The 27,707-nt window shown below is 40.0% G+C and overlaps 2 protein-coding genes and 1 long non-coding RNA gene across 7 annotated transcripts in view; 2 read left to right on the top strand and 1 right to left on the bottom strand.

The window, feature by feature from the left end:
• LOC132818357 (TOG array regulator of axonemal microtubules protein 1) overlaps window positions 1–14,246 on the top strand; it is a 160,069-nt gene extending 145,823 nt beyond the window's left edge. For both annotated transcript variants that reach the window (XM_060829306.1, XM_060829305.1), the window contains exons 21-22: window positions 7,868–7,954; window positions 13,082–14,246. In XM_060829306.1, the coding sequence (XP_060685289.1) occupies window positions 7,868–7,954; window positions 13,082–13,335 (341 nt within the window). In that variant the 3' untranslated portion in view covers window positions 13,336–14,246. The remainder of the gene's footprint in view (window positions 1–7,867; window positions 7,955–13,081) is intronic.
• The window catches only part of LOC132818358 (uncharacterized), a 34,244-nt gene extending 7,374 nt beyond the window's left edge, over window positions 1–26,870 (bottom strand). The window contains exons 1-2 of the long non-coding RNA XR_009644988.1: window positions 26,783–26,870; window positions 9,339–9,466 (exon numbers count right to left, since the gene is read on the bottom strand). This is a non-coding gene — a long non-coding RNA (uncharacterized LOC132818358). The remainder of the gene's footprint in view (window positions 1–9,338; window positions 9,467–26,782) is intronic.
• Window positions 26,871–26,950: 80 nt separating this feature from the next.
• prpf39 (PRP39 pre-mRNA processing factor 39 homolog (yeast)) overlaps window positions 26,951–27,707 on the top strand; it is a 68,027-nt gene continuing 67,270 nt past the window's right edge. For all 4 annotated transcript variants that reach the window (XM_060829301.1, XM_060829302.1, XM_060829303.1 and 1 more), the window contains exon 1: window positions 26,951–27,031. In XM_060829301.1, the coding sequence (XP_060685284.1) occupies window positions 27,019–27,031 (13 nt within the window). In that variant the 5' untranslated portion in view covers window positions 26,951–27,018. The remainder of the gene's footprint in view (window positions 27,032–27,707) is intronic.

The following is a 27,707-nucleotide window of genomic DNA, read 5'->3' as shown; positions in this document are numbered from 1 at the left end:
CAAGCAAACCTACATACAGAACCTCAACCTGAGCTACAAATCTTCTCAAAACTTCCTAGGGATGTCTTGCTGCAGTTGTACAGCACCTTGGTGAGGTTGGAGCATTGTGTGCAGTTTTGGTCTCCTTATCTGAGGAAGGATTTCTAGCTCTGAAGGGAATGCAGCAGAGAAGTAGTAGACTGGGATGACAGGGCTGAGGTATGAAGAGATACTGGATCAGTTAGAACAATATTCACTGGTGACTAGTAGAATGAAGGGTGTCTTATAGAAACCTGTAAAATTCTAACAGACTAGACAGGATAAATCAGGAAAAGATTCCCAGTGACTGAGGAGTTCAGAATCAGGTTTTTCAACTATACAGCTTTGATCAGCTTGTGGAAATCTCGGTCATAGAAAATGGTTGAGGCTGAAACATTTTGAGGAGGAGTTAAATTCAGCTCTTAAGACTAAAGCGTTCAAAGGGTATGTGGAGAAAGCAAACACAGGGTACTGAGTTGGATAAGCAGCCATTAACAAATTGAATGGTGGAGCAGGCTTGAAGGACTGAATGGATTTCTGCTCTTATTTTCTATATTTCCCTTGTTAGCCATGGATGGTCACCATTCGCATTTTCAAAATTAACATTATTAACCCTGCAGTAGGGTTGAACAGATCAGCTAAGATTTCTATTCCTGATTTTTATAGATTCCTGCCAACAATGCAGGTAAGACATTTTGGCATCTTTCATGGTAAGACATTTTGCCAACACTTAACGTTGTAATCTGTCAAACAATTGTAAACAACGGGCAATGAAGAAAAAAATTACTTTCAATCTAGTCACCAAATTTACTGGTCACAATGCAGTCTTGTTTGGATTGGTGTGATCGAAAGCAGACTGGGCCATCGAAATGACCTCAGCATTCCAGTTGCATGCCATTTCAATAAACCACTTTACTCCCATACTGGACCTGCTACAGTCTCCCATTAAGCATGCCACAAGCTAAAGGTAGAAAACCTTGGATTTTATTTAGGCACATTACTGCCTGTCAGACTCAATAATGAATTGCACAGCTTCAGAGCATAACTTTTCCTGCAGACCTGACCCCCTCCCACCAAAAGTCATGGTGTATTTTGGTTGTGTGTTGTTGATTTTACTGTCAGCGCAGTGACTTATTTTCTCATATTCATACTTCCATGTAGGCCCATTTTCTATCTCTATTTCTCCTTCGCCACCATAAGCAACCTTTTTGTCCTTTGCTTGGGCATCCAGATGATCTGTTCCATGTGCTGCTCCTCTCCACCATCAAATCTTTTCTGTCTGCAGCATATTGAAAACATTCTGCAACCCTTTTTATTCTGAAGAAGAGTTATGTTGAACTTAAAAATCACACAACACCAGGTTATTGTCCAACAAGTTTAATTGGAAGCAATAACTTTCAGAGCACCACTCCTTCATCAGGTGGTTGTGATTTTTAATTTTGTACACCCCAGTCCAACACTGGCATCTCCAAATTATGTTAACTTGAAACACTACCTCTGTTTCTCTCTCTACTGATGGTGACAGATCTGTTGTGTTTCTCCAATAGGTTTTTATTCCAAATTTTCAGAATCTGCAGCATTTTGTTTTCAGCCATATGTGTGTCTTCAGTATTATAAGACATCTGAAGACATGTAATAAAGTCGTTATAAAACAGAACATGACACCGAGCCACATAAGTAGATATTAGGGCAGATGACCTAAACCTGACCTTCATTTAAAAAACTAACAGGGAAAAATAAAGAATTTGTTATAGTTGAGTCAAATGTTATTTTCCCTTCTGAAATCTTTGGCTTTTTTTATGTTTTTCTTAAATTTTTTTGAGAATTATCTCTATCTTTGATGTCACTTATCAAAACTAATTGGTCTACAGTGCAAAAGAAATAGGAGATTAGGAGGCCATTCAGTCCACTGCCATTTAGTAAGGTGATCTTGATCTAATTATTGCTTGAATCCACTCTCTTCCCTGCTCCCTTCTTCCCGTAACATTTACCCTGTCAATAAAAAGACTGTCTAATTCAGACATGATTAATTGAATGACCCAACTTCTATTACTCAATGCAGAAGTGAATTTCAAAGCCTAGCACCCAATTAGAGAAGACATTTCTCAGTTCAGTCTTAAATGTAACACTTTTTCATCAACTTGTACCCCTTAACTATAGGAATGCCCAACATATCCTTTCATCATTGACCTTCTCAAACCCCTTCAAAATCTGATATTTGTTATCATAACTTCTAATAATCAACCAAAGGAGTTTTGAGTACAGATTTTCAGATGTATATAGGGAGTGAGTCCACTCCAGACTAACCAGACTGAAAATTCTGTGGAATACAGCAAGTGCAAAATCTTTACACCATTTTCAGTCACATAAGCATCTCATTATCTAATTCCAATCTTATTTTATACAAACATTAACCTCTGACTTCGAATAAGCTTTTTTAAATGTTGCTAATGCCTTCTTCACCCAGTCAAGAATCAATTAATCTTAATCTAGTCAGGTACTGTTTTGTATATTGATAAAAGCAATGTCTGTCAGCTCCCTGTCTCTGAATCGCTTCTGACTCCCAAAGGCCTCTGTAGGATATTTTCTTAACACTAACTTCTGATTTTAAAAAGTTTGCCGAGACATTCCTGCTGACACTTAAGCTCTCAGGTGTACAAGATTAATTTGATACAAGGTTCAGAGGCTCTGCTGTTTATTTTTACAATGAATATAAAAATACATATTTAACCCTCACAGTCAAATTCTATCTAATATATCCTTCAAAAGATCACCTTTTATTCTTGTAAAAGCCCAACCTTCCATCTCAGCACAGTTCCTTCACCGAGGAAATCAGCCCAGTAAACCTCGTCTGTAATGCTTCCAGTGTAACTTTATTCCTTAAATAAGGAGACCAGCAAAATGTTTTCTTTGGAAGATTACAAACGATGCATTTACTATCTGCAGCAGTTTCCATTCTGCAGTGTGGGGCACCAGGTCTAGAGAAACTGTCCACCTTTGGTCCATTAAGTTTTCTATTACTTTTTTTCTAGGGATCAAGATTGCTTTAAGTTCCATTCTGTCTGCTTTTTTGCTGCTGTTAGAATGCATTTTGTGTCTTCTGCTATGAAGATGAATACAAAAATTTGTTCAAAATGTCTACAATTTCCTTGTTTCCCATTATTAATTCATCTGTTCCTTGTTATTGTCTGACCATAGGTGTAGAAGCAGAAGTAGGCCATTCATTTTCCTGTCCTATTTCTTCACTCTCGATTCCCTTACTGATGAAAAAGCAATCTATCTCACCCTTGAATATAGTTAATGGTCCAGCTTCAACAGCCAGAATTTCACAGATTCAGTACCCTCAGAGCAAAACAAAAACCTCACCTATATTTTAAATAGGCAACCCTTTCCTCTGAGTTATGTCCACTGGTTCCAGACTTTTCCACAGTGTGAAGCAACCTCTCCACATTTACCCTACCAAGCTCCCTAAGAATCTTTTATGTTTCAATAAGGTCTCCTCTCATTCTTCTAAAATCTAATAAGTACAAGCCCAATCTACTGAACCTCTCCTCAAGAAAATCCTTCCATACACAGAATTAACCAAGTGAACCTTCTCTGGACTGCCTTCAGTGCCAATTTAGCTTTACTGAGATATGGGGATTAAATGTTGTCTGACTAATACCTTCAATAGATTTGGCAAGTCCTTCCCTACTTCTATACTCTGTTCTCTTTGAAATAAAGACCAACAGTCTGTCTTCCCTATTGACCTCTGAACTTGGATGATAGCTTTCATGATTCGTGCAGGAGGACCCCTAATTCCCTCTGTGTTGCAATTTTCTACAGTCTTGTCCTATTTGAATAATATTCAGCTCTTCTGTTTGTCCAGCCAAAGAGCATATGTTCACATTTTCGCATTTTCTATTCCATTTGTCAAGTTTTTGCCCACTTGCTTATCCTGTCTATATCCCTCAATAAGCTTGTTATGTCATCCTCACTATTTGCCTACTTACCTATTTGTCACCTACAATCCTGACAATGCATTTGATCATTTGATTTTGTGGTTCCTTATTTTCTCGCCTTTTCTTTACTTCTTTCTTAACCTCTTCAAATTTTCTTTTGTCTTCCTTTCCTTTAATGTTTCTGCCCTCGGTGTGTGCCTGCTTTAGTTTCATTTTATATTAGGCTACAGGTGAATAAGAATCTATCATAATTGGCTGTTTTTTTTTTAAAATTACATCCAAAAACACATTTACACTCCAATGAACTTTTTCTCAATCACCTGTGGTACTTTTTTCATCTATGAATCACCACAAGTAAACTAGCTTTTTTCTTTGTCTTTTTTTTAAGAGTAATAGTCATACAGCATGAACACAGACTTTTCAGTCCAGGTCGACCATGTTTCCAAACCAAACTACTCCCACTTGCTGCATTTCACCCATATCCCTCCAAACCTTTCATATTCATGTACTTATCTAAATTTCTTTTAAATGTTATAACTGTACCTACATCCACCACATCATCAGTTCATTCCACATAAGAACCACTTTGTGTAAAAATGTTGTTCCTGTGTCCTTTCAAATCTTTCTCCTCTCACCTTAAAAATATACCCCGTAGTTTTGAATTTCACCATCCTAGGGAAAAAGACCTTTTGCTATTCACCTCATCCATGCCCCTCATGATTTTATAAACTTTATAAGGTCACCCCTCAACTTTCTACACTCCAGTGAAAAGAGTCCCAGCCTATCCAAGCTATCTTTATAACTGAAACATTCCATTCCAGCAATGTACTGGTAATTCTTTTCTGAACCCTTTCAGAGACCTCACTCATGTCTTATACAACCTCAACTTGACATCCAATTCCTATACTCAAATGAAAGCAAGCGTGCTAAATGCCTCCTTAACCACCCTAGATACCTGTGACGCAAATTTCAAGGAATTATGTATGTGGCCTCTGTGTTCTTCAACACAGCCCAGGGCCTTACCATTAATTGTATAAGTCCTGCCCTTATCCAAATTAAACTCAAACTGCCACTCTTCAGCCCATTCACCCAATTGATCAAAATCTCTTTGTAATCTTAGATAAACTTCTTCACTGTCCACTATACCACCAATTTTGATGCCATCTGCAAACCTGCTAACCATGTCTCTTAAATTCTCATTCAAATCATTTATGTAAAAGATTAACAAAAGTCCAAATAACCCATCACCTATACTCAAATGAGTGGGCGGCACGATGGCACAGTGGTTAGCACTGCTACCTCACAGCGCCAGAGAACCCAGGTTCAATTCCAGCCTCAGGCGACTGTGTGGAGTTTGCACGTCCTCCCCGTGTCTGCATGGGTTTCCTCCGGGTGCTCCGGTTTCCTCCCACAATCCAAAAATGTGCAGGTTAGGTGAATTGGCCATGCTAAATTGCCCGTAGTGTTCGATAAGGGGTAAATGTACTGGTATGGGTGGGTTGCGCTTCGGCGGGTCAGTGTGGACTTGTTGGGCCAAAGGGCCTGTTTCCACACTGTAAGTAATCTAATCTAATCACCACTATGCTCAGTCTCCTGCCACAAGCCAATTTTGTAACCAATTGGGAAGCTCTCCCTGTGAGCTAACTTTTCTAATTAGCCTACCATGTGGAACCTTGTCAAAGGCTTTACTAAAATTCATGTAAACAATGTCGATCACTCTGCCCTCATCAATCTTTCTGGTTACTTTCTTAGAAAAATTCAGTAAAGTTTGTGAGACAAGGTTTCCCTCACACAAAGCTATGCTGACTATCCTTAATCAGTCCTTGCTCCTCTAAATGCATGTAAATCCTGACTTTCAGAATTATCTCAACAACTCCCCCACCCCGGATATCAGACTTACAGGTCTATTGTTCCCAGGCTTCTCCTTACAGCCTTTTACAGCACAACATTTAGTCATCCTCCAGTCCTCTGGCACCTCGCCCATGATTATAGATAAGACAAATATCTCTGCTAGCGGCCCCACAACTTCCTCCCTAACATCCCACAAAGTCCTGGGATACACCTGATCAGGTCCTGGAGATTTATGCACCCTTATGTTTTCTAAGACCTCCAGAACTTCCTCTTCTGTAAATGTGAACTGTTTTCAAAACATCAATATTTATTTTCCCAAGTTTTCTAGCCTCCATTTCTTCCTCCACAGTAAAAACTCAAAATATTCACTTAGTATCTCTCCCATCTCTTGAGGTTTAACACATGACCTCATTGATCTTTAATGGGCTCTATTCTCTACTTAATTGCTCTTTTGCCCTGAATGTAGTTGTAGAATCTCTTTGGATTATCCTTAATCTTTTCTGTCAAGGATATCTCATATCCTCATTTTGCTCTCTTGATTTCTCTCTTGAATGTCCCTACACCTTTTATACTCTTCAAGATATTAATTTGACCTCAGTTGTTTATATCTAATTTATGACTCTTTTGTATTCTTGACCAGAACTTAAACATCTTTATTCATCCATTTATCTCTACTCTTATCAGTCTTACTCTTCATTCAAAGAGGAACATTATGCCTATGAACTCATTATCCTACTTTTGAAAGCCTCCCATTTGTCAGTCATCCCTTTGCCTGCAAGCGGTCTATTCCAATCGGCTTTTGCAGGTTTCTGACTCATAGCATCAAAATTTGCCTTACTGCAATTAAGAACTTTAAGTTTTATAGAATGCCTATTTTTTCCATAACTGGTTTAAAACTAATCGAATTATAATCACTAGTTCCCAGCGTGTTCCCCTACTAACCTTTCAGTAACTTGCCCTGCCTTATTTTGCAAGAGAAGATTAGATTTTGCTTCTTCTCTCATAGGTACATTTACATATTGATAAAGAAAATTATCTTGAGCACATTTAACAAATTCCTCACTATCCAACCCCTTTACACTATTGCAGTTACAGACCATGTTTGGAAAATTAAAATCACCTACTATTACAACCCTCTAATTTTTACCTACTACAACCCTATTATTATATCTGAAATCTCTCTACATGTTTGCTCCTCAATTTCCCTCTGACCATTCGAAGGCCGATAGTACAATCCCATCAAGGTGATCATCCCTTTCTTATTTCTAAGTTATAGCCATTATAGCTTCACTAGTCAATTCATCAAGAATAGCCTAAGTACAGTAGTAATGTTTTCCTTAATGAAATACGCCACTCTCCCCTGTCTCTTGCCCCCATTTTATCTTTCCTATAGCATCTAAAACCCAAAATATTGAGCTGCCGGTCTTGTCCTTCCCCCAGCCAAATTTCTGCAATAGCTATGATATCCTAATCCCATGTTCCTTTAAATGCCCTGAGATCATCAGCTTTACCTGTAAGATCCCTTGCAATGAAATGCAGTTTATTCTTCGGAGTTACCTTGTTCTCTGATTCACTCTTGTTCTGTCTTTCCTAATTAACTTTTTTTTTGGATTCAGAACCATCTTCATCTGCCTTTGTTATGTTATTATCACTATTTCCTCAGTGTTCACTTATGCTTGCTCCTCTTACCTTCTCTGGTTCATTTCCCATTTCTAGATCCAATAGTGATTCCTCTCAGGATTGGCTTCTCAATAATAAAAAATAAATATTTGCATTGTATGCCAGGAACCCAACCCTTGCTGAGGAAGAGAATTCAGAAGATAAGTTGGTGATTTGCAAGCAGCAAAAAATATAGATTGGAATTGTCATTCAGCAGCCACAAGCATAAAGTTCCCCTCAAACCCATCCAATAGCAGCATGCTCAGACATCTTTCTTTCACGTTTCTCACCTCACGGGTGAAACAATGATCAAACACCAACAGTCACAGACATATCTCCTGAAAGAAAATGACCTAAAGGCATTCAATAATTGCACTTTTTAAAAAATTTGTATTTAGATAATTTACTGCTGCTCCAACATTTCTGCAACAAGGCTCAGTACTTGAATGGAAAAGCAAAACAAGACATGACTGAGACACTGGCAGGTAAGGCATTATTTTTTTTCTTAATGATTATTTGAAAGTGGACACTACATGGGATGAAATACAGAACTAGTCTTGCATGTTGGAAATGTAATTTAGTAATTAGACAAGAAGATAGATGTTATTTCAGGTCTCCAAACCAACTGGCTCTGGAGATATCTACCAGATATCTAATGGTAGTATGAACCAGTGAGATTTATGAGATATGAAAACATTTCCCACCAGCAGAAGGATGTTCTTTTCTTCTTTGGCAGAAATTAGTTTATTTGCCCTGGTACTGTTTGGTTGCATATTTGCTTGTACGTATTATGGACAGTGAGAATACTGGAGAAACTCAATAGGTGTCGCAACATCTGTGGAGAAAGAAACAGAGTTAACATCTTAAGTGCAGTCTGACTCTTCTTCAGAATAGGTTTTCAAGAACTGAGGGTATCTTTGGAGTATCTGTGGGTAATGTCCAATCTAACCATTTTCATCTACTTCATCAGTGATTTTCTCTCCAATATTATGACAGAGTCAAAATGTTCACTGAAGACAGAGTTGTGTTCAGTACCACTTATAACTTCTCAGTCACTGAAGCAATCTGAGCCTACATACAGCAAGACCTCGGCAACATTCAAAATGATTTTTAATCAACCTGTTCAGAGATTTTGTGATTCAAATCTGAGGCAGGCAGGTCTTGAACTTAGATTATCTGGCTCAGAGGTAAAGACACTATTACTGCATCACCAGACTGACCTCTGAATAATAATCAGACTAATTGTGTTAAATTGTGTGCAGGCAGAAAGGGTTGAGAGAGGTAGTGTTGTTACCCCTGGATCGAGAGATCTGGGTTCAGGTCCCATCTCCTGCAGAGGTGTTTAATAAAATCACTGAACAGATTGATTAGGAAAAATAAGTACTGTCCCTACCCCTGGACCGGGAGATCAAGGTTCAGGTCCTACCTGCTTCAGAAGTGTTGTTAACATGTTGTTAAGATGTTGATTTAAAAATATCTAGTGCCACAAGGTTAGCTTAGATAGCTGTACAGCCATGAAGTTTCCCCCTTCTCAACCTTGCCCCTTACCTGAGGTATGGTGACTCTTGGGTTATTTTTAACCACCACTTGCCTCCATGAGAGAGCAGCCCTATGATCCTCTATGGCAACTTTGGCAATTATAAAAAAAGTGACAGCTACAATAGATGTTTAGGGACTCTTGTGGCACAGTAGTAGTGTTGCTACCTCTAGACCAGAAAGCATGGTTTGAAGTCCCACTTAGTATCTCTGAACAAGTTGATGTAAAACAAAATCTCTATGCAGGTGGAAAGGATTCTTATGGGAGAGTGGTAGTGTCCTTATTCCTGAACCAAGAGGCATCTGGACTAATCAATAGATGTAGTTACACACCTCTGGAGCTGATGCGACTTGAACCCAGGCCTCCTAGCTCAAAGGAAGCCTCTGGGAGTTCCTTGTTCACAATATCACTGTGCCATAAGAACCACCTCCCATTGCACTGTCTGCTTGTGATTTTACACCTGTTAAATAAATAAGTAAACATTAGCTTCATAATAATCCTTCACCAACTGGCTTTCCAGGTTTAACACTAAGTGGCAATAAATATTTGCAATGCACAATTGCCATTTGAGGATCATCTCCGACAAGAGAGGCAATAACAAAAATTGCTGGAAAAGCAAAACAGGCCTGGCAGCATCTGTGGGGAAAAAAGCAGAGTTAACATATTGAATCTGGTGACTCTTCATCAGAAGAGTTAACTGTTTTCTTCCCACAGCTGCTGTCAGATCTGCTGAGTTTCTCCAGCAATATCTGTTCTTGTTTCTGATCTACCGTATCTACAGTTTTGTTTTATTCGACCAAGAGAGAGTACAGTAATCTTCTCATGACATTCAACAGCATTATCATCACTGATTTCCTCACTCTGAATTTCTGGGAATTATTATTAACCTGAAACTTAACCAGACCCACCAAAAAAAGCATAGTACAAGAGCAGGTCAAATACTGAAAATTCTATAGCAAATAACTCAGATCCTAACTTCCCAAAGCTGCTCACCATCAACGAGAGATAAGTTAGGAGTATGATAGAGTACTCTCCACTTGCTAGGATGTGTGTGGCTCCAACAACTGAAGTTAGACATTATCCAAAACAATGCAGCCTGCCTTTAGCAACCCAAATACCACTTAAACATTTCTTCTATCTTCCATTAATGCTCAGTTGCAACATTCCTGGAGCAACTTGCTAAGACTCCTTCCACAGCAAACCAATCAACCTCTGCCACTTAAAGAAACAAGGGCATGGATCCATAAGAGCACCACCACCTGTACGTTCTCCTCTAAGTTGCACACCATCCTTCAGTCTCCTGATTATCAATGTCCTGACTCCCTCTCTAAAAATTCTGAAAATACCAACACTACATGGACTGAAACAATCTAAGGCATTGGCTCACCATTACCATCTCAGGGACATCTAGGGATGGGAAATAAATGCTGACCTTGCCTACTATGTTCATATCCCAAAAGCAAATACAGTAAAATAAGTCTGTGTAGGAAGTTTCTCACAGGACAGGAAACAAAGTAGTTACTAATCATTTTTCAGAATGAAGGAGGTAAATAGCAATGTGCCCCAAAATAAAAGTAGGTTAGGTATGGAATTGGCAGTAACTTCAGAAAAATACAAGTTAATAGTTTCAATAAGTGGATACCAACTAAAACATAATGTTGATTAAGAACCTGAAAACTGACAAATTTTCTAGAATTCTGTAAAGAGGCAAGAAGTGAGTTAGATCAAGAGGAAGCAATGGATGAATATATTTAGATTTTCAGAAGGCATTTAAATAGTTACCACACATTAAGCTTAATAAACCAATAGCCTATAGTAATGCATGTTCTATATTAACATGGGTAGGGGACTGGCTAACAAATAGAAGACAGTTGGGATAAGTGGGCATTTTCAGGGTGGCAACCTGTAAATGGTAGTTTACCACAGGGATCAATACTGGTGTCACAATTATTTTCAAAATATTTTGATAACTTTGGTGAGGAAAGTGAATGTACTATAGATGAATTTGCAGATAACACAAAAATTAAGACAAATGATAATGATGACATAAAGAGTGTGCAGAAGGATATAAACAGGTTAAGCAAGTGAGCAAAAACTTGTCAGATGAAATATGATGTGGGAAAATGTGAACTTGTGCAAGAAGAATAGAGGAACTGAATATTATGTAAGTGGAGAAAGATTACAGAAAGCTATGGAACAGGAGGATTTGAGAGTCCTTGTCCATCACAGAAACTAGCATCTATGGGTAAAAGGAAAGGCATGTAGAATGTTGGTATACATTTCAACCAGAATGGAATATAAAAGTAGAGAGGTTTTACCAAAACTACACAAGGCACTAGTCAGACCACAGCTGGAATACTGTGAACAGTTTTACGCTCCTTATCTCAGGAAAGGTATACTAACATTGGAGACAGTCCAGAGAAGGTTAACCAGGCTGATACCAGATATGGGAGCATTGTCTCATGGGGACAGGTTACATAAATTGGGCCTGTAATTGCTGGATTTTAGAATAATGAGAAGCAACATTATTGAACATACAAGCTTCTTAAAGAACTTGACATAGTGGATGGAGAAAGGTTGTTTCCTCTTCTGGAAGGGTCGAGGGCAACAGGACATAATCTTGGAACAAGTGGTCATATAGTGAAGACAGAGATGAGAAGGAATTGATTCTCTCGGGGAGTTATGAATCTGTGGAATCCTTTATGAAAGAGGGCGGTCAAGACTGGATCGTTAAGTATATTCAAGGTTAAGTAGACAGACTTCAAATACGTAAGGGAACAAAGGTTTATGGGGATAAGGCAGGAAAATGGAGTTGAGGATTATCAGATCAGTTGTGATCTCAATGATTGGTGGGGCAGACTTGCACAAAATGGCCTACTTCTGCTCCTATATCTTATTGTCTCTTGAATTGTAAAGCTTTAAAAAGGAGCTATGGACTTATGTGTTTGGGTAAACAGTTCTTAAAAGTGGGAATGGGAAGTTGTTGAATGCTGTAACTTTTTTAAAAATAAGCATGTGGGATTGCAAGTTTTATAATTAGGTTTACAGAATATACAAACAGGAAATGGTAAAGCTAAACCAATTATTGGATAGGTTAATTTTGTCTTTTGAAGGATGTTGAAGCCATGGGTAAATGCAAAAGTGCTTTACATGTTAAACCAAGAGAAATGCTCCACTGTAAAGTGGTTAGAAGGAGAAATGGGCAAAAGCCAAAGGTACTTTTTATTAATAACTATTACAGTTGCAATTTATATAACTGTATATTGTTTTGGGACTTTTCCTGTGACATGCTCTGAAGTTTACCTGACAGCAAGACTGTGTGGTTCAATGGTTGGAGATTAATGGGGGCTGAGATTGTTTAAATGGAAAGAAGTGCATAGACTGAGAGCCCAAGTCCTAGAAAGTCTTGAAGGATCAGTTTGTAAATGGTTCTACTTTAAACTGAACATATAATTACAAGATAAAAGAGAGTTGGGTTTCTAGGATTACCAATCAGCATTTCTACCTGGATAGAAATATGTGATGTACTTTGTTATGAAGATTAGCTTGGAAAATGAAAGGATTCGACAAATCCCTGAAAACATACAGAAAAGGTTAATCTCACAGGATTTGAAAGGACAACAGCAACAATTCACAAGATTCTGTAGCTCACCACACAGAATTACAGATGGAAGCTCATGCATGGAGCAAACTCCTAATGTGATAAAAATGAGGTTGAAAGATTCAACTAGCTTACTTTGGAGAAGTTTGCTACAATGAAATTTAACCTCACAATCTCCATCTAGATTTCACACAACACCAGCTTATAGTCCAACAGGTTTAATTGGAAGTGCTGTTGGACTATAACCTGGTGTTGTGTGATTTTTAACTTTGTATACCCCAGTCCAACACCGGCATCTCTAAATCATGTCTATCTAGATTGCTAGTCAAAACCACTAAGCTACTGTACTTTTGCTGGTTAGCCATTATATTAAAGGTCTTACAGGAGGCAACAGCACAATTACATTAATCTTTCATGTTCTGTATGACAAAAAAACAGGAAGTAATCAGATTTACCACTTTCTTTTTATTTCAGACCTGGTACCAGACCTGTACACACGGAAGCCTCAGATTGTTGAACAAAAGGTTTTGCCAGTTTTGTGGCATCTCCTGGGAAATATGACAAACAGTGGATCACTTCCTGGTAGTGGAGGAAACATTCGTGTAGCTACAACTAAACTGGCAAAGGCGTTGTTTAAACTAATGGGTCAAAGTTTAATTGATCAAGCCCCAACCCGACCACCCCATATTGCAAAGACTTTACAGGATCTGCTAGACTCATCTCCCTAAAACTAGAAAGAACAAATTCAGTAATGTTACTCAGTGATAATAAGAGGGACAGAGGCACAGATGTGTTCCTCATTGTTGCCTGCACTTTTCTCACATCAGAATTAATTCAATTCTGAGGACTAGAACAAATTTTTAGTGTTTGCTCCAAATTGATGCTGGACTCCAAATTCTGTAACTGTTACAATATACATTCTGGTTTCTCAAGTAACCTTAAACAACCTTTACACTAAAATCACTGCAGCTAATTTTGCACTTCTGTACAGTAGAATCTAATAGACATGTAACACTATATCACTATGGAAATTGATGTAATTTATTGTAAAGGTGTAGTGCACATCAAATTATATGTGTTTCTATATTTGTAATCAGGTGTATTGTATTACTTAAAATACCCCAATCTCTCTTTAATGCTACATTTCCATATTTCTGGAGTGCAGAAAAGGTAAGGATCTGACTGGAGTGACTTGGTCGTCAGCATTGAATAAATGATTGTTTTATATTAGTCCTCTGGTGAAAATTGAAAAGCATTTATCACTCCAGTTGTGTATTGTACAGTATACTTTGCTTCTGCTGGTTGTAATTTATTATTTTTTTGGCTTGAAAGCTGAATATAAATCCTACTCCTTATATTGTGTTTAAACTAGTTATCACTAAGTGGTATGACCAAGATGACTACAAGAAGAAATATTTTTGTTACAAATTCTAATGTATATGCAGTTGTCTTAAAAAAACATTCTTGATAAATGTATATTTCCATATTTTTATGTGAGCATACTTAAAAATAATCTTGCTTTTAACTACAAATTTGTGAAACTAATTACACTAAAGTCCATTTGTGGAATTGTGTAAATTGTTGACAATAGCACAAGCTGCTCATCACAGGCAAAGAAATATGATTTTAGTCAAAATGTTTAAAGGAAGTAAATGATTTTATTTCTTTAAAAAGTGTCTTCTTTTTTTGAGAATGTTATATATATTTGGTTATTTTTAGTTGATTGATCAAGATCTGTTAAAATAAGATAAATATGCCTCAGTATAACTCAAGATTCTCTTAACTGATTCCTGTCTACAGTGGCTCTGAGTGATAAAGCTGTTCAACAAATGTTATTTTCTTCCTTGGTAAAGCTAACTACAGTGAGTTCCACATTTCTTCTTGAGGACAGTCAGATGATGTCCACACTGACGATGTGTTGTTAAATTTGTTGAGCTTCCAAAGGATTCCTCTACAATTCATAAATGCCAGCCACATATATATTGCATCAGATTAAAACACTGCCATTTTCATTAAAACTAATAATGATACATCTAGGAACAATGATGATGTAACTCCTGTAGTACCACAAAAAGGAATCAAAATAAAACAAACATCACGAATAAATCCTGATTGCACTCAGCATGCAGTAACATAGGAATCACAGGAACAGCATCAAAAGTGTTTCATTTCTAGTCTGTAAAGGTGGAGAAATATACTAACTGACTGTTAGAATCAAACAACTTGCTAATAAATCTGAGTTTTGTTACTTATGGTATTCAAATTATTCATTGTCACAATTTTAAATTCATAGTGTCATATAACAGAGACCATTTGGCTTACTGCATTTGTGCCAGCTTTTTGAAATAAAGACCCAATACACTCAGATTATTTGACCTTAAATATGGAAAAAAAAATTTCTCTTTTTATTGATTTTGTTTGTAAAATGCTATTAGTATCCCTCTACTATCTGATTCTCATGCTTTTTATTTCTCTTAGCCCTGAAAATGTTCCCTTTTCAGTGTCAACTGTCCACCAATCTAACCAAATTTAAATTTAAAAGATTGGTAATTGTCATAAAACCAGGCTCCCTTTAGAATAGTATCACAGTCACTCTCACTTTGCCTCTGCCTCTGCAAGTCAACTCTTTTGTTGAGTTGGACCAAGACAGTAATGATGTCTGGAGCTGAGTGGCCAGATTACAGCTAAGTAATACCACTCAATGTCAGTATGTTTCCATAACTTTGCTGATGATTGAGAGTAGGTTGGTGGGATGATAATTGACCTGATTGGATTTGTCCTGTTTTGTAGTCAGAACATAACCAGGCAATTTTCCACATTATCAGCTATATTCCAGAATTGCAGCTGTATTGAACAAGCATAGCCAAAGGTGCAGTTATTTCTGGAGCACAAGTCTTCAGTACCATAACTGGAATTTTGAAAGCCCAAATTCTTTATATGGATTGAATCTATCTGTCTGGCATTTCTGGAAGATGGGGAGGACTAAAGGAAGGGCTCAGATGGATCATCCACTTGGCATTTCTGACTGAGAATTGCGGGGAAAAAACTTTGTTGTTTGCACAGTTTTGCTTCACTTCCTTGCCACTGAGGGTGGAGTTGATTTGGACACTGCTTAATTTACCAGATTCACTTTGACTAACTAATAAGAATATGGTCCCATGGGGTCCAAGGAGAAATGACAAGTTCGATTCAGATTTGGCTCACTGACAGCAAGCTGCTGTTTCTAGGACTGGATGACTAGTTCCAATGGGGTTCTGCAAGCTCAATATAGAATTCTTGCTTTCACAGCTAAATAGTAATCAGGCGTAAATCATTCTGTCTAATAAGCCTACATCACCATTCAGTACGCTCATGCAGCATTATGTCATTGACAGATTTCTAAATCAATTTCTACATTAACTATATTCAATAAAATTAGTGAGTTTCTACAGCACACTGGAGTACAGAATTCCAAAGATTCACTGCCCTCAATGAAAAAAATTCTGCATCACTGTCTTCAGTGGCTCCCCCCTTATTTCTTTTTTGAAATTGTATCCACTGAACTATATCTGTGGTAATTTAGACTTAAATGTAGGGTTTATAGCAAATGAGTTTTCAGGTGGTGCAAAACTTGATTAATTGGTAAATAGTGAGGATTAAGCTATAGATTGAATGAAAATATTAATGAATTGTTCAGAAAAGTGACAAGTGGATTTAAATTCTGAGAAGTGAGAAATAATCCATTTTGGAAGGGCAAATGAATAAACCGGAGCAAAGGGAACTTGAAGAGCATGTCCATAGATTTTTGAGGGTCACATGATAGGATGGTTTAATGATTAAGAAAGTATATGATACTTTGTGAGGAATATAGCAGTAGGAAGGTTATATTAGCACTGTATGAAACACTAGGCCACAGCCTAAAGGACATGAAAAAGATGTGATTATGAGAGAGAGAGTGTACAGAGACATTTTAATGGATGTTGGAATTTTAGTTGAGAGGAAAGATAAGGTAGATTATTATTTCTCCTTGAAAAATGATTCTGGGGGCTAACGATTTAATTGAGTTGTTTAAAAAACCTGAGGTATCTAGTTAAAGGGAGTAAGAAAGACCTATTTCTCTTCACAGGTAATCAAGGGCCATAAAGTAGTCTGCAGAAAAAGCAGAAGGATAATTAAAGACAGAGGTTTACAGCATAGAAAAAGGACCTTCAGCCAATTGAGTCTGCACAAATTAAAAACCTGCATATACTATTCTAATTCCATTTACCAGCATGGTCTATAACTTGAATGCCCTGGCACAGAAGTATACTTCTAAATACTTCTTAAATGGTATGAGAATTTCTGTTCCTACTGCCCTTATTGGAAGTATAAGAAACCTTTTCCTCAAATCCCCTCTATAAACATCCTGCCTTTCATTTGAAAGTAAACATCCTTGTTCTTGACCCTTTGACTAAGATGAACAGCTGTTTTCTATCCACCTGTCCATGTTCCCCATAATCTTCTACACTATTATCAGGTTCACCCTTCAACCTTCTCTGCTCCAAAGAAAACAACCCAAGCTTATCCAGCCTCTCTGAAATGTTCCAACACAGGCAACATCCTGGTGAATCTCCTCTGCTTTACAATCACATTCTTCCTATAATGTGGTAATCGGAACTGCTCTCAGTACTTCAGCTGTGGCCTAAACAAACTTCTATACAGCTCCAAAGTAACATGGAAAAGCATAGTCTAATTAGGAACAATCAGCATGGCATTGTGCGGGGCAGATCATATCTAACGAACTTGATTGAATTTTTTTGAAGAGTTGACAAAGGTGATCAATGAGAGTAGAGCAGTGGTTGTTGTCGACATGGATTTTAATATGGCTTTTGAAAAGGTCCTTCATGTTCAGCTCATTCTGAAGAGTATGATGCATGGGATCCATGGTAACGGTCGCTTGGATTCAGAATTTACTTGCCCAAAGAAGACAGAGGGTAGTGGTGGAAGTGACTTTTTCTGGCTAGATGTCTGTGACTAATGGGTTCCACAGGGATCCATACTGGGACCTCTGCTATTTGTGATGTACATAAATGATTTGGATGAAAATATAGATGGGTGGGTCAGGAAGTTTGCAGATGATACAAAGATCAGTAGAATTGTGGATAGTGTAGAAGGTTGTCAAAGGATATAGATCGGTTGCAGATATGGGTGGAGAAATGGCACTTGGGAGTTTAATCCAGGTAAATGTGAGGTGCTGCACTTTCAGAAATTAAATGTTAAGGAAAGGTATACAGTTACAGGCAAGATTCTGAACAGTATTGATGTACAGAGAGATCTTGGGGTTCAAATCCATAGCTCCCTAAAAGTGGCAACTCAAGTAGATAGAGTGATAGAGAAGGTGTATGGCAAGCTCGACTTACTGGTTGGGGAATTCAGTGCAAGAGTCAGGCTGTCATGTTGCAGTTTTATAAGACTTTGCTTAGGCCACACTTAAGAGTATTGCATTCAATTCTGGTTACCACATTACGGGAAAAATGTGGAGGCTTTGGAGAAGGCGCAGAAGAGGTTTACCAGAATGCTGCTTGGATTAGAGGATATGAGCTATAAGAAGGGGCTTTAAAAACTAGGGCTATTTTCTCTGGAGCAGTGAATGCTGAGGGGAGACTTAATAGATAAAATTGAGATGCATAGATAGGGTTGACGGTCAGAATCTTTCCCCAGAGTTGAAATGTTTAATACTAATGCATTTAACATGGGAGGGGAAAGTTCAAAGGAGATGTGAAGAGCAAATTATTTTGCACAGAGTAAGAGGAGGCTGGAAAATGCTGCTAGGGATGGTGGTGGAGGCAGATATGATAGGGGCATTTAAGAGACTTTTAGATAAGCACATGAATGTACAAGGATTAGAGGAATATGGACCAAGGGCAGGCAAAAGGGATTTGTTTAATTTCACATCATATTCGACATAACATTGTGGGCTGAAGGGCCTGTTCCTGTGCTGTACAGTTCTATGTTCTATCCTCCCACTCTTGTACACCTTGACTGATAAGGCAGCATGCTGGAAGCTTGCCTTTACCTACTCCATTAAGCTGTCCTGTCACCTTCAGGATCTATGGACAAGCGTCAAGATCCCTCTATTCTTCTGAGCTTCCTAGTGTCCTGCCATTTCATTGAATACTCCCTTGTCTTGTTAGTTCTTCTGAAATATATCACCTCACAATTATCAGGATTAAATTCCAACTGTCAGTGGTCTTCTAGTCTGTTTATATCCTTCTGTAACCTTCCTCCCATCAACGACCTGGCCAATCTTTGTGTCATGTGCAACTTATCATGCCTCACCACATTTTCATCTACATCATTTATGAAATTCACAAACAATAAAGGGCCAAACACTGATCCTTGTAGTATCCCATTGCACACTGGTCTCCAATCACATACACAGTCTTCCACCACCACCCTCTGTCTCCTGCCAATTAGCCAACTTTGCTTCCAACTTGTCAAGTTACCTTGAATCACAGGACCTTTGTACCTTCCTTATCAGTTTCCCAGATGGGATATCTTCAAAGGCCTTGCTGAATTCCACATAAACCACATCAACTGCCCCACATGCATCTACACACTTTGGTCACCTCCTCTAAAAAATTCAACTAAATAACACCACTTTTCATAACAAACTGCATCCTCCCCATTGCAATCATATATGTCCTATAATGTGGATTCCAGACTGCATATTATACTCTAACTGTAACCTAATCAATGTTTTGTGCAGTACCTACATAATCTCCCTGCTCTTAAATGCTATGCCTCACTTAATAAAGACAAGAATCCCATATGCCTTCTTAATTACTTTATCTAACTGTCCTGCTATCTTCAGGAATCAGTGGATATACACATCAAGATCCCTTTGATCGTTGGTGCTTATCAGGGTTCTACCATTTATCATTTATTCCCTTGCCCTATCTTTGCTGCCTAAGCATAGCACCTAATTGAAATGCATTTTCACTCAGTATGGTACATCTGGAATCCACTGCTTTATTGGGAGAAAAAGGTAGATGTCCTCCATGCATTTAAAAATGTAATTGAATATGCACTTGAAATGATGTAATTGACAGGTCTGCAGACCAAGAGTGAGAAAGTGGATTAAGACTGTATAGTATTTTTCAAATGGCACAGTAGCCAAAAGGATGCCTGCTGTACAGCAAGATTTCCATTTTGGAGAGATGTCATAGAAGGAACAAAAGTTCTGTTTTGTTTTTACATTCTTACTTTTATATTAGAGTTATAGCACCGTAGAGTCAAACAGCATGGAAACATACCCTTCGGTTCAATCACTCTATGCTGACCATCATCCCAAACTAAACAAGTCCCACCTGCTCTTGACTCATATCCTTCCAAACGTTTCTTATTCATGTACTTATCCAAATATCTTTTAAGCATTGTAACTAAACCCATATTCACCACTTCCTCTGGAAGTTAATTCCACTCATTAACCACTCTCTGTGTAAAAAAAGTCCTTTATGTCTTTTTTAAATATTTCTCCTCGCACCTTAAAAAAAAAGCCCTCCTGTCATGAAAACACACTTGCCTTTCACCTTATCTACATACCTCATGATTTTATAAACTTATATAAGGAGGCTGACCAATGTCCTGTACAACCTCAGCTCCTATATGCAAAGGTCTGAGCAATGAAAGCAAGCGTGCTAAACATGACGCAAACTTCAAAGAATTATAAACCTGAATTAGTCCTGCTTGTTTGTTTAATCAAAATGCAATACCTTGTATTTATCCAAATTGCCTCCATCTGCTACTCTTCAGCCCATTGACCCAATTGTATCCTCTGTAATTGTCTCACCACTGGCAGTTACATTGATCATCGCGGAAATTGCTGGGGCTATATTTACATTTTTCTGAACAAGGATGTAATGCTTGCAATTTTCAATTCTTCCACCACCAACTCCAGAATCTAGGGAAGATCCAAAGATTATGGCAAGTACCTCTTATAATTTCCACTCTTACTTCTTTTGATATCTTTTGAGGCATTTCATCCAGTGCCAATACTTTGTCAACTTTGAGTACTGACAGTTTATCCCATTCCTCCTCATCAATTTAAATGTAGACCCAAGAAAAGTAGGGCTTTTGTGGTGTAGTGATTGTGTCCCTATCTCTGAGCTAAGAGGCCTGGATTCATGTCCCAACTTCTCCAGAGTTGTATAATAATATCATTGAACAGTTTGAATAGAAAAATAGGTTAAGAAAAGTTTAGACCCAAGGGAAGTTGTGTTCTTGTGGTTTAGTGGTAGAGTCCTTACCTCTGAGCTAAGACGCCTGTGTTCAGGTCCCACCTGCTGCAGAGATATGTTATAACATATTGAGTAAAATAAATGTAACATAAAGATTGTGTAAGACACAACAAGGACATGACGTGGCTGTATATGCCTCTGTTTGAGTGTTGCACTCACCATAGCACTACCAGGGACTTCCTGTAGAGGTGCAGTTTAAAAACTAGTTTCGTTTTTGAATGCTTTCATAGAATGGGGGCATCACAGGCAAGACCAGCATTTGTTGCCCATGTGCAACTGCCCCTGAACTGAGTGGCTTGCCAGACCATTTCATAGGGTAGTTAACAATCTTGTTGTAGGCTGATCAAGAAAAAGCAACAGACTTTCCTCCTTAAAGGGTACTGGGGAACTAGATTGTGCTTTTTGTACAATGATCGATGATAATTGTCATGAGATGGAAACTAAATTAAAATTCTAGATTTACTAATTGTTTGCCAATTCCTTGAGAAACCAGATGAGTTCTGAGTTATTTATTGTCACAGATATCTAGAAAGCCACAGTATGAGATTATATGACAATAGGTCAACATTACTTTGTGTGGAGCCGCAGAAAATGGGGGAGATACTAAATGAGTATTTTGCATCAATATTTACTGTAGAAAAGGATATGGAAGATGTAGACTGAAGGGAAATAGATGATGACATCTTGCAAAATGTCCATATTACAGAGGAGGACATTCTGGATAAAAGTGGATAAATCCCCAGGACCTGATCAGGTGTACCCTAGAATTCAGTGGGAAGCTAGGGAAGTGATTGCTGGGCTTCTTACTGAGATATTTGTATCATTGATAGTCACAGGTGAGATACCGGAAGACTGGAGGTTGGCTAATGTGGTGCCACTGTTTAAGGAAGATTGTAAGGACAAGCCAGGGAACTATAGACCAGTGAACCTGATGTTAGTGATGAGCAAGTTATTGGAGGAGAGCCTGAGGGGCAGGATGGTTTGGAAAGGCAAGGACTGATTAGGGATAGTCAACATGGTTTTATGCATGGGAAATCATGTCTCACAAACTTGATTGAGTTTTTTGAGCAAGTAACAAGAGGAAGTAACAAAGAGGATTGATAAGGGCAGAGCAGTAGATGTGATCTATATGGACTTCAGTAAGGTGTTCGATAAGGTTCCCCATGGGAGACTGATTAGCAAGGTTAGATCTCACGGAATATAGGGAGAACTAGCCATTTGGATACAGAACTGGCTCAAAGGTAGAAGACAGAGGGTGGTGGTGAAGGGTTGTTTTTCATACTGGATGCCTGTGACCAGGCGAGTGCCACAACAATCGGTGCTGGGTCCTCTACTTTTAGTCATTTACATAAATGATTTGGATGCAAGCAGAAGAGGTAAAGTTAGTAAGTTTTTCAGATGACACCAATATTGGAGATATAGTGGACAGCGAAGATTACCTCAGATTGGATCTTGATCAGATGGGCCAATGGGCTGAGAAGTGGCAGATGGAGTTTAATTTAGATAAATGTGAGGTGCTGCATTTTGGGATTGCAAATCTTAGCAGGACTTATTCACTTAATGGTAAGTAAAAGGGAGTGTTGCTGAACAAAGAAACCTTAGAGTGCAGGTTCATGGCTCCTTGAAAGTGAAGTCACAGATAGATCGGATAGTGAAGGTGTTTGGTATGCTTTCCTTTAGTGGTCAGAGTATTGAGTACAGGAGTTGGGGAGGACGCTCAGGTGTGCGATGGGATCCCGTCCGCGCTCACCCCAGCCCGGATGGAATTTCACATTGGCCCAAGGTCCCGTACTTCCCGTGGGAGCCTGTGCCCCACAACCTGAGCCGCCTCCGAAATTTTAATTTTGTCCCCTTCAAGGATGTAAAAAGGCGTGCCCTGTATCGACTGTTGCTGCACACCGTCCACCTCTTCCCCCTCATCCGCCGCCCGGACAAGCCCTGGCATGCCCATTTGTCACCGGGCAGTGGAGGGCCCTCTACGCAGGAGTCCTCCCCCTTTCTCTCGGGGATCTGGGGTGGAGGGTGCTGCATGCAGCAGTCCCCTGCAACGGCAGATTGCGGTGGTTCACGGACTCCCAGCCCAACCGCTTGTTCTGTGGTGCTGTGGAGTCCGTGGACCATGTGTATATTGGGTGTGGGCATTTGCACTCCCTCTTTGATTTTCTCAAAAACCTTCTCCTCTGCTTTTGGTTGCACTTCAGTCCCACGCTCCTGATCTTTGGGCACCCGGTACGGAGGAGGGAGGGCAGGTCTGAAGACCTCCTCGTGGGTCTGCTCCTGGGCCTGGCCAGACTGGCCATAAATAGGTCCAGGCAGCAGGCCGTGGAGGGGGTCATGAGGGCCGACTGCCTGCCCCTCTTCCGCGGTTACGTTAAAGCCCAGGTGTCCTTGGAGAGGGAGCACGCGGTGTCCACCAACACCCTGGAGTTGTTCAGGGAGAGGTGGGCGCTGCAGGGAGTGGAGTGCATCATTTCCCCCTGCAACTCTATTTTGATTTAGTCCCTGCCCTCCCCTTCACTGTTTTGATCACACAGCATTGCCCTTTGATGTGAAGGGCACGGCTTGTCACTGGCCACTCGGGTGTTTTCCTATTTTTCTGGTGGTGGAAATTAAATAAAGATTTGTGCACAAAAAAAAATACAGTGGATTTTGATCATACAGCATTGCCTGCAGAGGAAAAGAAAAACAGGAGAGTCAGGGGTTCTGTTCACTCTGAGAGCTGCCTCTGAGGGAACTGGATCAGTGTGAAAAAAAACAAACAAAAAAAAATACAGTGGATTTTGGTCTCACAGCATTGTCTTTTGTGAAGGGCACAGCTTGTCACTGGCCACTGGGGTGTTTTCCTATATTCCTGGTGGAGGGAATTGAATAAAGATTTGTGCACCTTGTGTCTCTCGCTGTGTCTCACACTTGCACACACTGGGAAAAATTTTTTTAAAAGTACAGGAGTTGGGAGGTTACGTTATGGCTGTACAGGACATTGGTTAGGTCACATTTGGAATATCGTATACAATTCTGGTCTCCTTCCTATCAGAAAGATGTTGTGAAACTTGAATGGGTTTAGAAAAGATTTACAAGAATGTTGCTAGGGTTGGAGGATTTGAGCTATAGGGAGAGGTTGAATAGGCTAGGTCTGTTTTCCCTGAAGCATTGGAGGCTGAGGGGTGACCTTATAGAGGTTTATAAAATCATGAGGGGCATGGATTGGATAAATGGACAAAGTCTTTTCCCTGGGGTGGGGGAGTCCAGAACTAGAGGGCATAGGTTTAGGGTGAGAGAAGAAAGATGTAAAAGAGACCTAAGGCAACTGTTTCACGCAGAGGGTGATACATGTATGGAATGAGCTTCCAGAAGAAGTGGTAGATGCTAGTACAATTGCAACATTTCATAGGCATCTAGATGGGTATATGAATAGGAAGGGTTTGGAGGGATATGGGCCAGGTACTGGCGGATGGGACTAGATTGGGTTGAGATATCTGGTCGGCATTGACGAGTTGGACCAAAGGGCCTGTTTCTGTGCTGTACACCTCTATGACTCAATGTCAGAATACAAATCTGAGACATTGTCACCTACTGTGAGAACTGCTTTTAACTATTCTGTCCCAACTATTTTAATACAATTTTTTTTCCTTCTCAATTTGATTTAGCTGCTCCTAAAGTTTCCTTGCTGTGGCATGTCGGAACTCTCAGTCGATGAGGTGAGCATTATACCCTGTTCTTATGAGTACTTCCTTGAGTACTTCCAGGTGCCCGTCACATTCCTCCTCATCTGAACAGATCTGGTGTACGCGTAGGGCTTGTCCACAGGGGATGGCTGTTTTGATATGTTCTGGGTGGAAGCTGGAGAAGTGTAGCATTGTGAGGTTGTATGTGGCTTTGCGGTAGAGTGTGGTGCTGAGGCATCCATCCTTGATGGAGATACATGTGTCCAAGAATGAAATAGATAGTCGAGTGTAGTCCATGGTGGCTTTAATAGTGGGATGAAACTTGTTAATATCAATGTGTTGCTTGATCAGTTACTTCTCCCCATGGGTCCAGAGGAAGAAAATGTCGTCCATGTACCTGGTGTGCAATATTGGTTGGAGGTCCTGCATAGAGAAGAAATCTTGTTCGAACATATGCATGAAGATGTTGGCATATTGGGGTGCAAATTTGGTCCCCGTGGCTGTTCCGTGTGTCAGGATGAAGAACTGGTTGTCAAAGGTGATTATGTTGTGATCGAGGATAAAGCAGTCTTCACAGGGATCTGTAGAGGAGCGACCAAAGAAGGTGTCAACTTGGCCCCTACTGGAGAGCCGCTGCCCTGGGCTTGAGATATATGCTGAACCCATCAGGAAATATATAAATGCCAGATTCATCAGCTGTACCCACAAGGTAGAGCAAAATATCACCTGTTCACAATGTAACGCCATTCAGGCTCTCAAAACCAATCACAACTTTGTCATCAAACCAGCAGATAAAGGAGGAGCCATTGTCATTTAGAATAGAACAGATTACTGCAAGGAGGTGTACCAACAACTGAACAACCAGGAACACTACAGGCAACTATCAGCTGATCCAACCAAAGAACACACCCGTGAATTAAACACATTGATCAGGACTTTGGATCCAGTCCTTCAGAGTTCCCTACGTGTCCTCATCCCATGTACTTCTCGTGTAGGCAACTTTTACTGCCTTCCAAAGGTACACAAAGCCAACACACCAGGACGTCCCATCGTATCAGGCAATGGGACCCTGTGTGAGAATCTCTCCAGATATGTTGAAGGCATCTTGAAACCTATTGTTCAGGGGATCCCGAGCTTCTGTCCCGACACTACAGATTTCTTACAGAAACTCAGCACCCATGGATCAGTCGAACCAGGAACACTCCTCGTCACAATGGATGTTTCAGCACTCTACACCAACATCCCCCATAATGGCGGCATCGTGGCAACAGCCTCAGTACTCACCAACAACTGCCAATCTCCAAACACTATCCTACAACTCATCTGCTTTATTCTCGATCATAACATTTTCATCTTTGACAACCAGTTCTCCATCCAGACACACTGAACAGCCACTGGATCAAATTTGCACCCCAGTATGCCAACATCTTCATGCACAGATTGTCAGTACACTTCCTTGCACAAGACTTCTCTACGCAGAACCTCCAACCAATACTGTACACCAGGTACATTGACGACATTTTCTTCCTCTGGACCCATGGCGAGGAGTCACTGATAAAGCTACACAGTGATATCAACAAGTTTCATCCCAACATCAAAGTCACCATGGACTCTCTGTCTCATTCTTAGATACATGCATCTCCATCAAGGTTGGATACCTCAGCACCACACTATACAATAAAGCAACAACCTCACGATGCTACACTGCTCCAGCTTCCACCCAAAACATATTAAAACAGCCATTCCCTATGAACAAACCCTACCTGTACACCAGATCTGTTCAGATGAAGAGGAACGTGACAGGCACCTGGAAGCACTCAGGGATGCCCTCATAAGAACGGATTATGATGTTCAACTCATTGACCGACAGTTCCGACGTGCCACAGCAAAGAACCGTGATGACCACCTAAAGTTTCCTGTAATGGTTTACCTTTCGTCTAAGACTTTACGAATGTCCATGTGCATCACAACGCGCCCCGCTTCACTATGCACCATCTTTGCAAGATTGTTAACAGCCGACTGGGCCCTTCTTTTGAACGAAGCTATTACATTGTTTGATATCTGTGGTGTGTAGTATGTGACTGAGCGTTGAGCCTTCACATCTCTATAAAAAGTAAAACGCTATCTGGAATTCAAAACAACAGAAGTGGCGGAATTACATGGACACGTATTGGATCGTAGGCGGAACAAACGAAAATCCTCCGAATTCATCGACTTTCTTAACATTCCAATGAAAAGCTAGAAGCTTCCACCTGATGTTCCCCGAAACGTCGATTTCGCTGCTCCTCGGATGCTGCCTGAACTGCTGTGCTCTTCCAGCACCAGGAATCCAGAGTCGTTCAATGATCAGCTGATCTGAAAGGGTTATGCACTTGGACGCTGTACGCCTGCGCATTGAATGCTGTAGTGGGGGGTGGGGCATGAGGGGTGTACATGGTCGCACTCGCGCGGGGGCGGGTCGGCAGTAACGGCTTTAACGGTCTGTGGTATGGAGGCGCGAGGTAAGTGGGAGATTGCCACGTTATGTCAGATAAGTAGCTGTAGGACGTGGTTGTACCGCCGTAGTTTGGTGCGTCTTGGCATTGTATGCGTTCATTGCCACGGTCTCGCCGAACTTCCGTCGTGGCTGGGCCTTTTGTGAGTACTACTCGAGCCCGGGTTCTCCGGCCTGTAATGGGGAATGGGAGGTTTCAGCTTTGGGTCAGCGGCCGCTTGGGTTGACGCCATTTCTCCGCGCGGTGGTGTCTTCCTGATGGTGGGCTCCTCACTAATGCGGTCGTGTGATCATATCTAAAAAATATCACTTCTTTCCTCCTCCGTGGCTTGGCGCATGAAGTCAGGCCATAGGATCTGTATCAGTTACTTTAGTTAGTTTTCAACATCTCTCTGTGAGAGCGCACCTGTTTCACTGAGTTTTAATTTACAATCTCTGGGAAACCTAACCTTACTCTCCAAGGGAAGGAGACGTAGAAAGCTGGCTACCCGAGCAATGAGTTCATTGCGAAGAAGAATCGAGTTAGAGTGGAAACTTTTTCTGTCTCTACACAGGCATCGGGGACTTACTGAATTTCTCCAACACTTCAGCTCAATTTCTATCCTCGTTCTTTCAGGATTTTCAGCTGGGTAGCACTTAATTTGTTGTACTTCTAGGGGTCTATCGTTCTCAAAACTGCTAAT

Source organism: Hemiscyllium ocellatum, chromosome 8 (assembly GCF_020745735.1).
Source record: "Hemiscyllium ocellatum isolate sHemOce1 chromosome 8, sHemOce1.pat.X.cur, whole genome shotgun sequence".
NCBI classification, from domain to species: Eukaryota; Metazoa; Chordata; class Chondrichthyes; order Orectolobiformes; family Hemiscylliidae; genus Hemiscyllium; species Hemiscyllium ocellatum.
The sequence above is the reverse complement of the archived record's forward strand: the minus strand, read 5'-3'. Positions and strand labels throughout refer to the sequence as shown.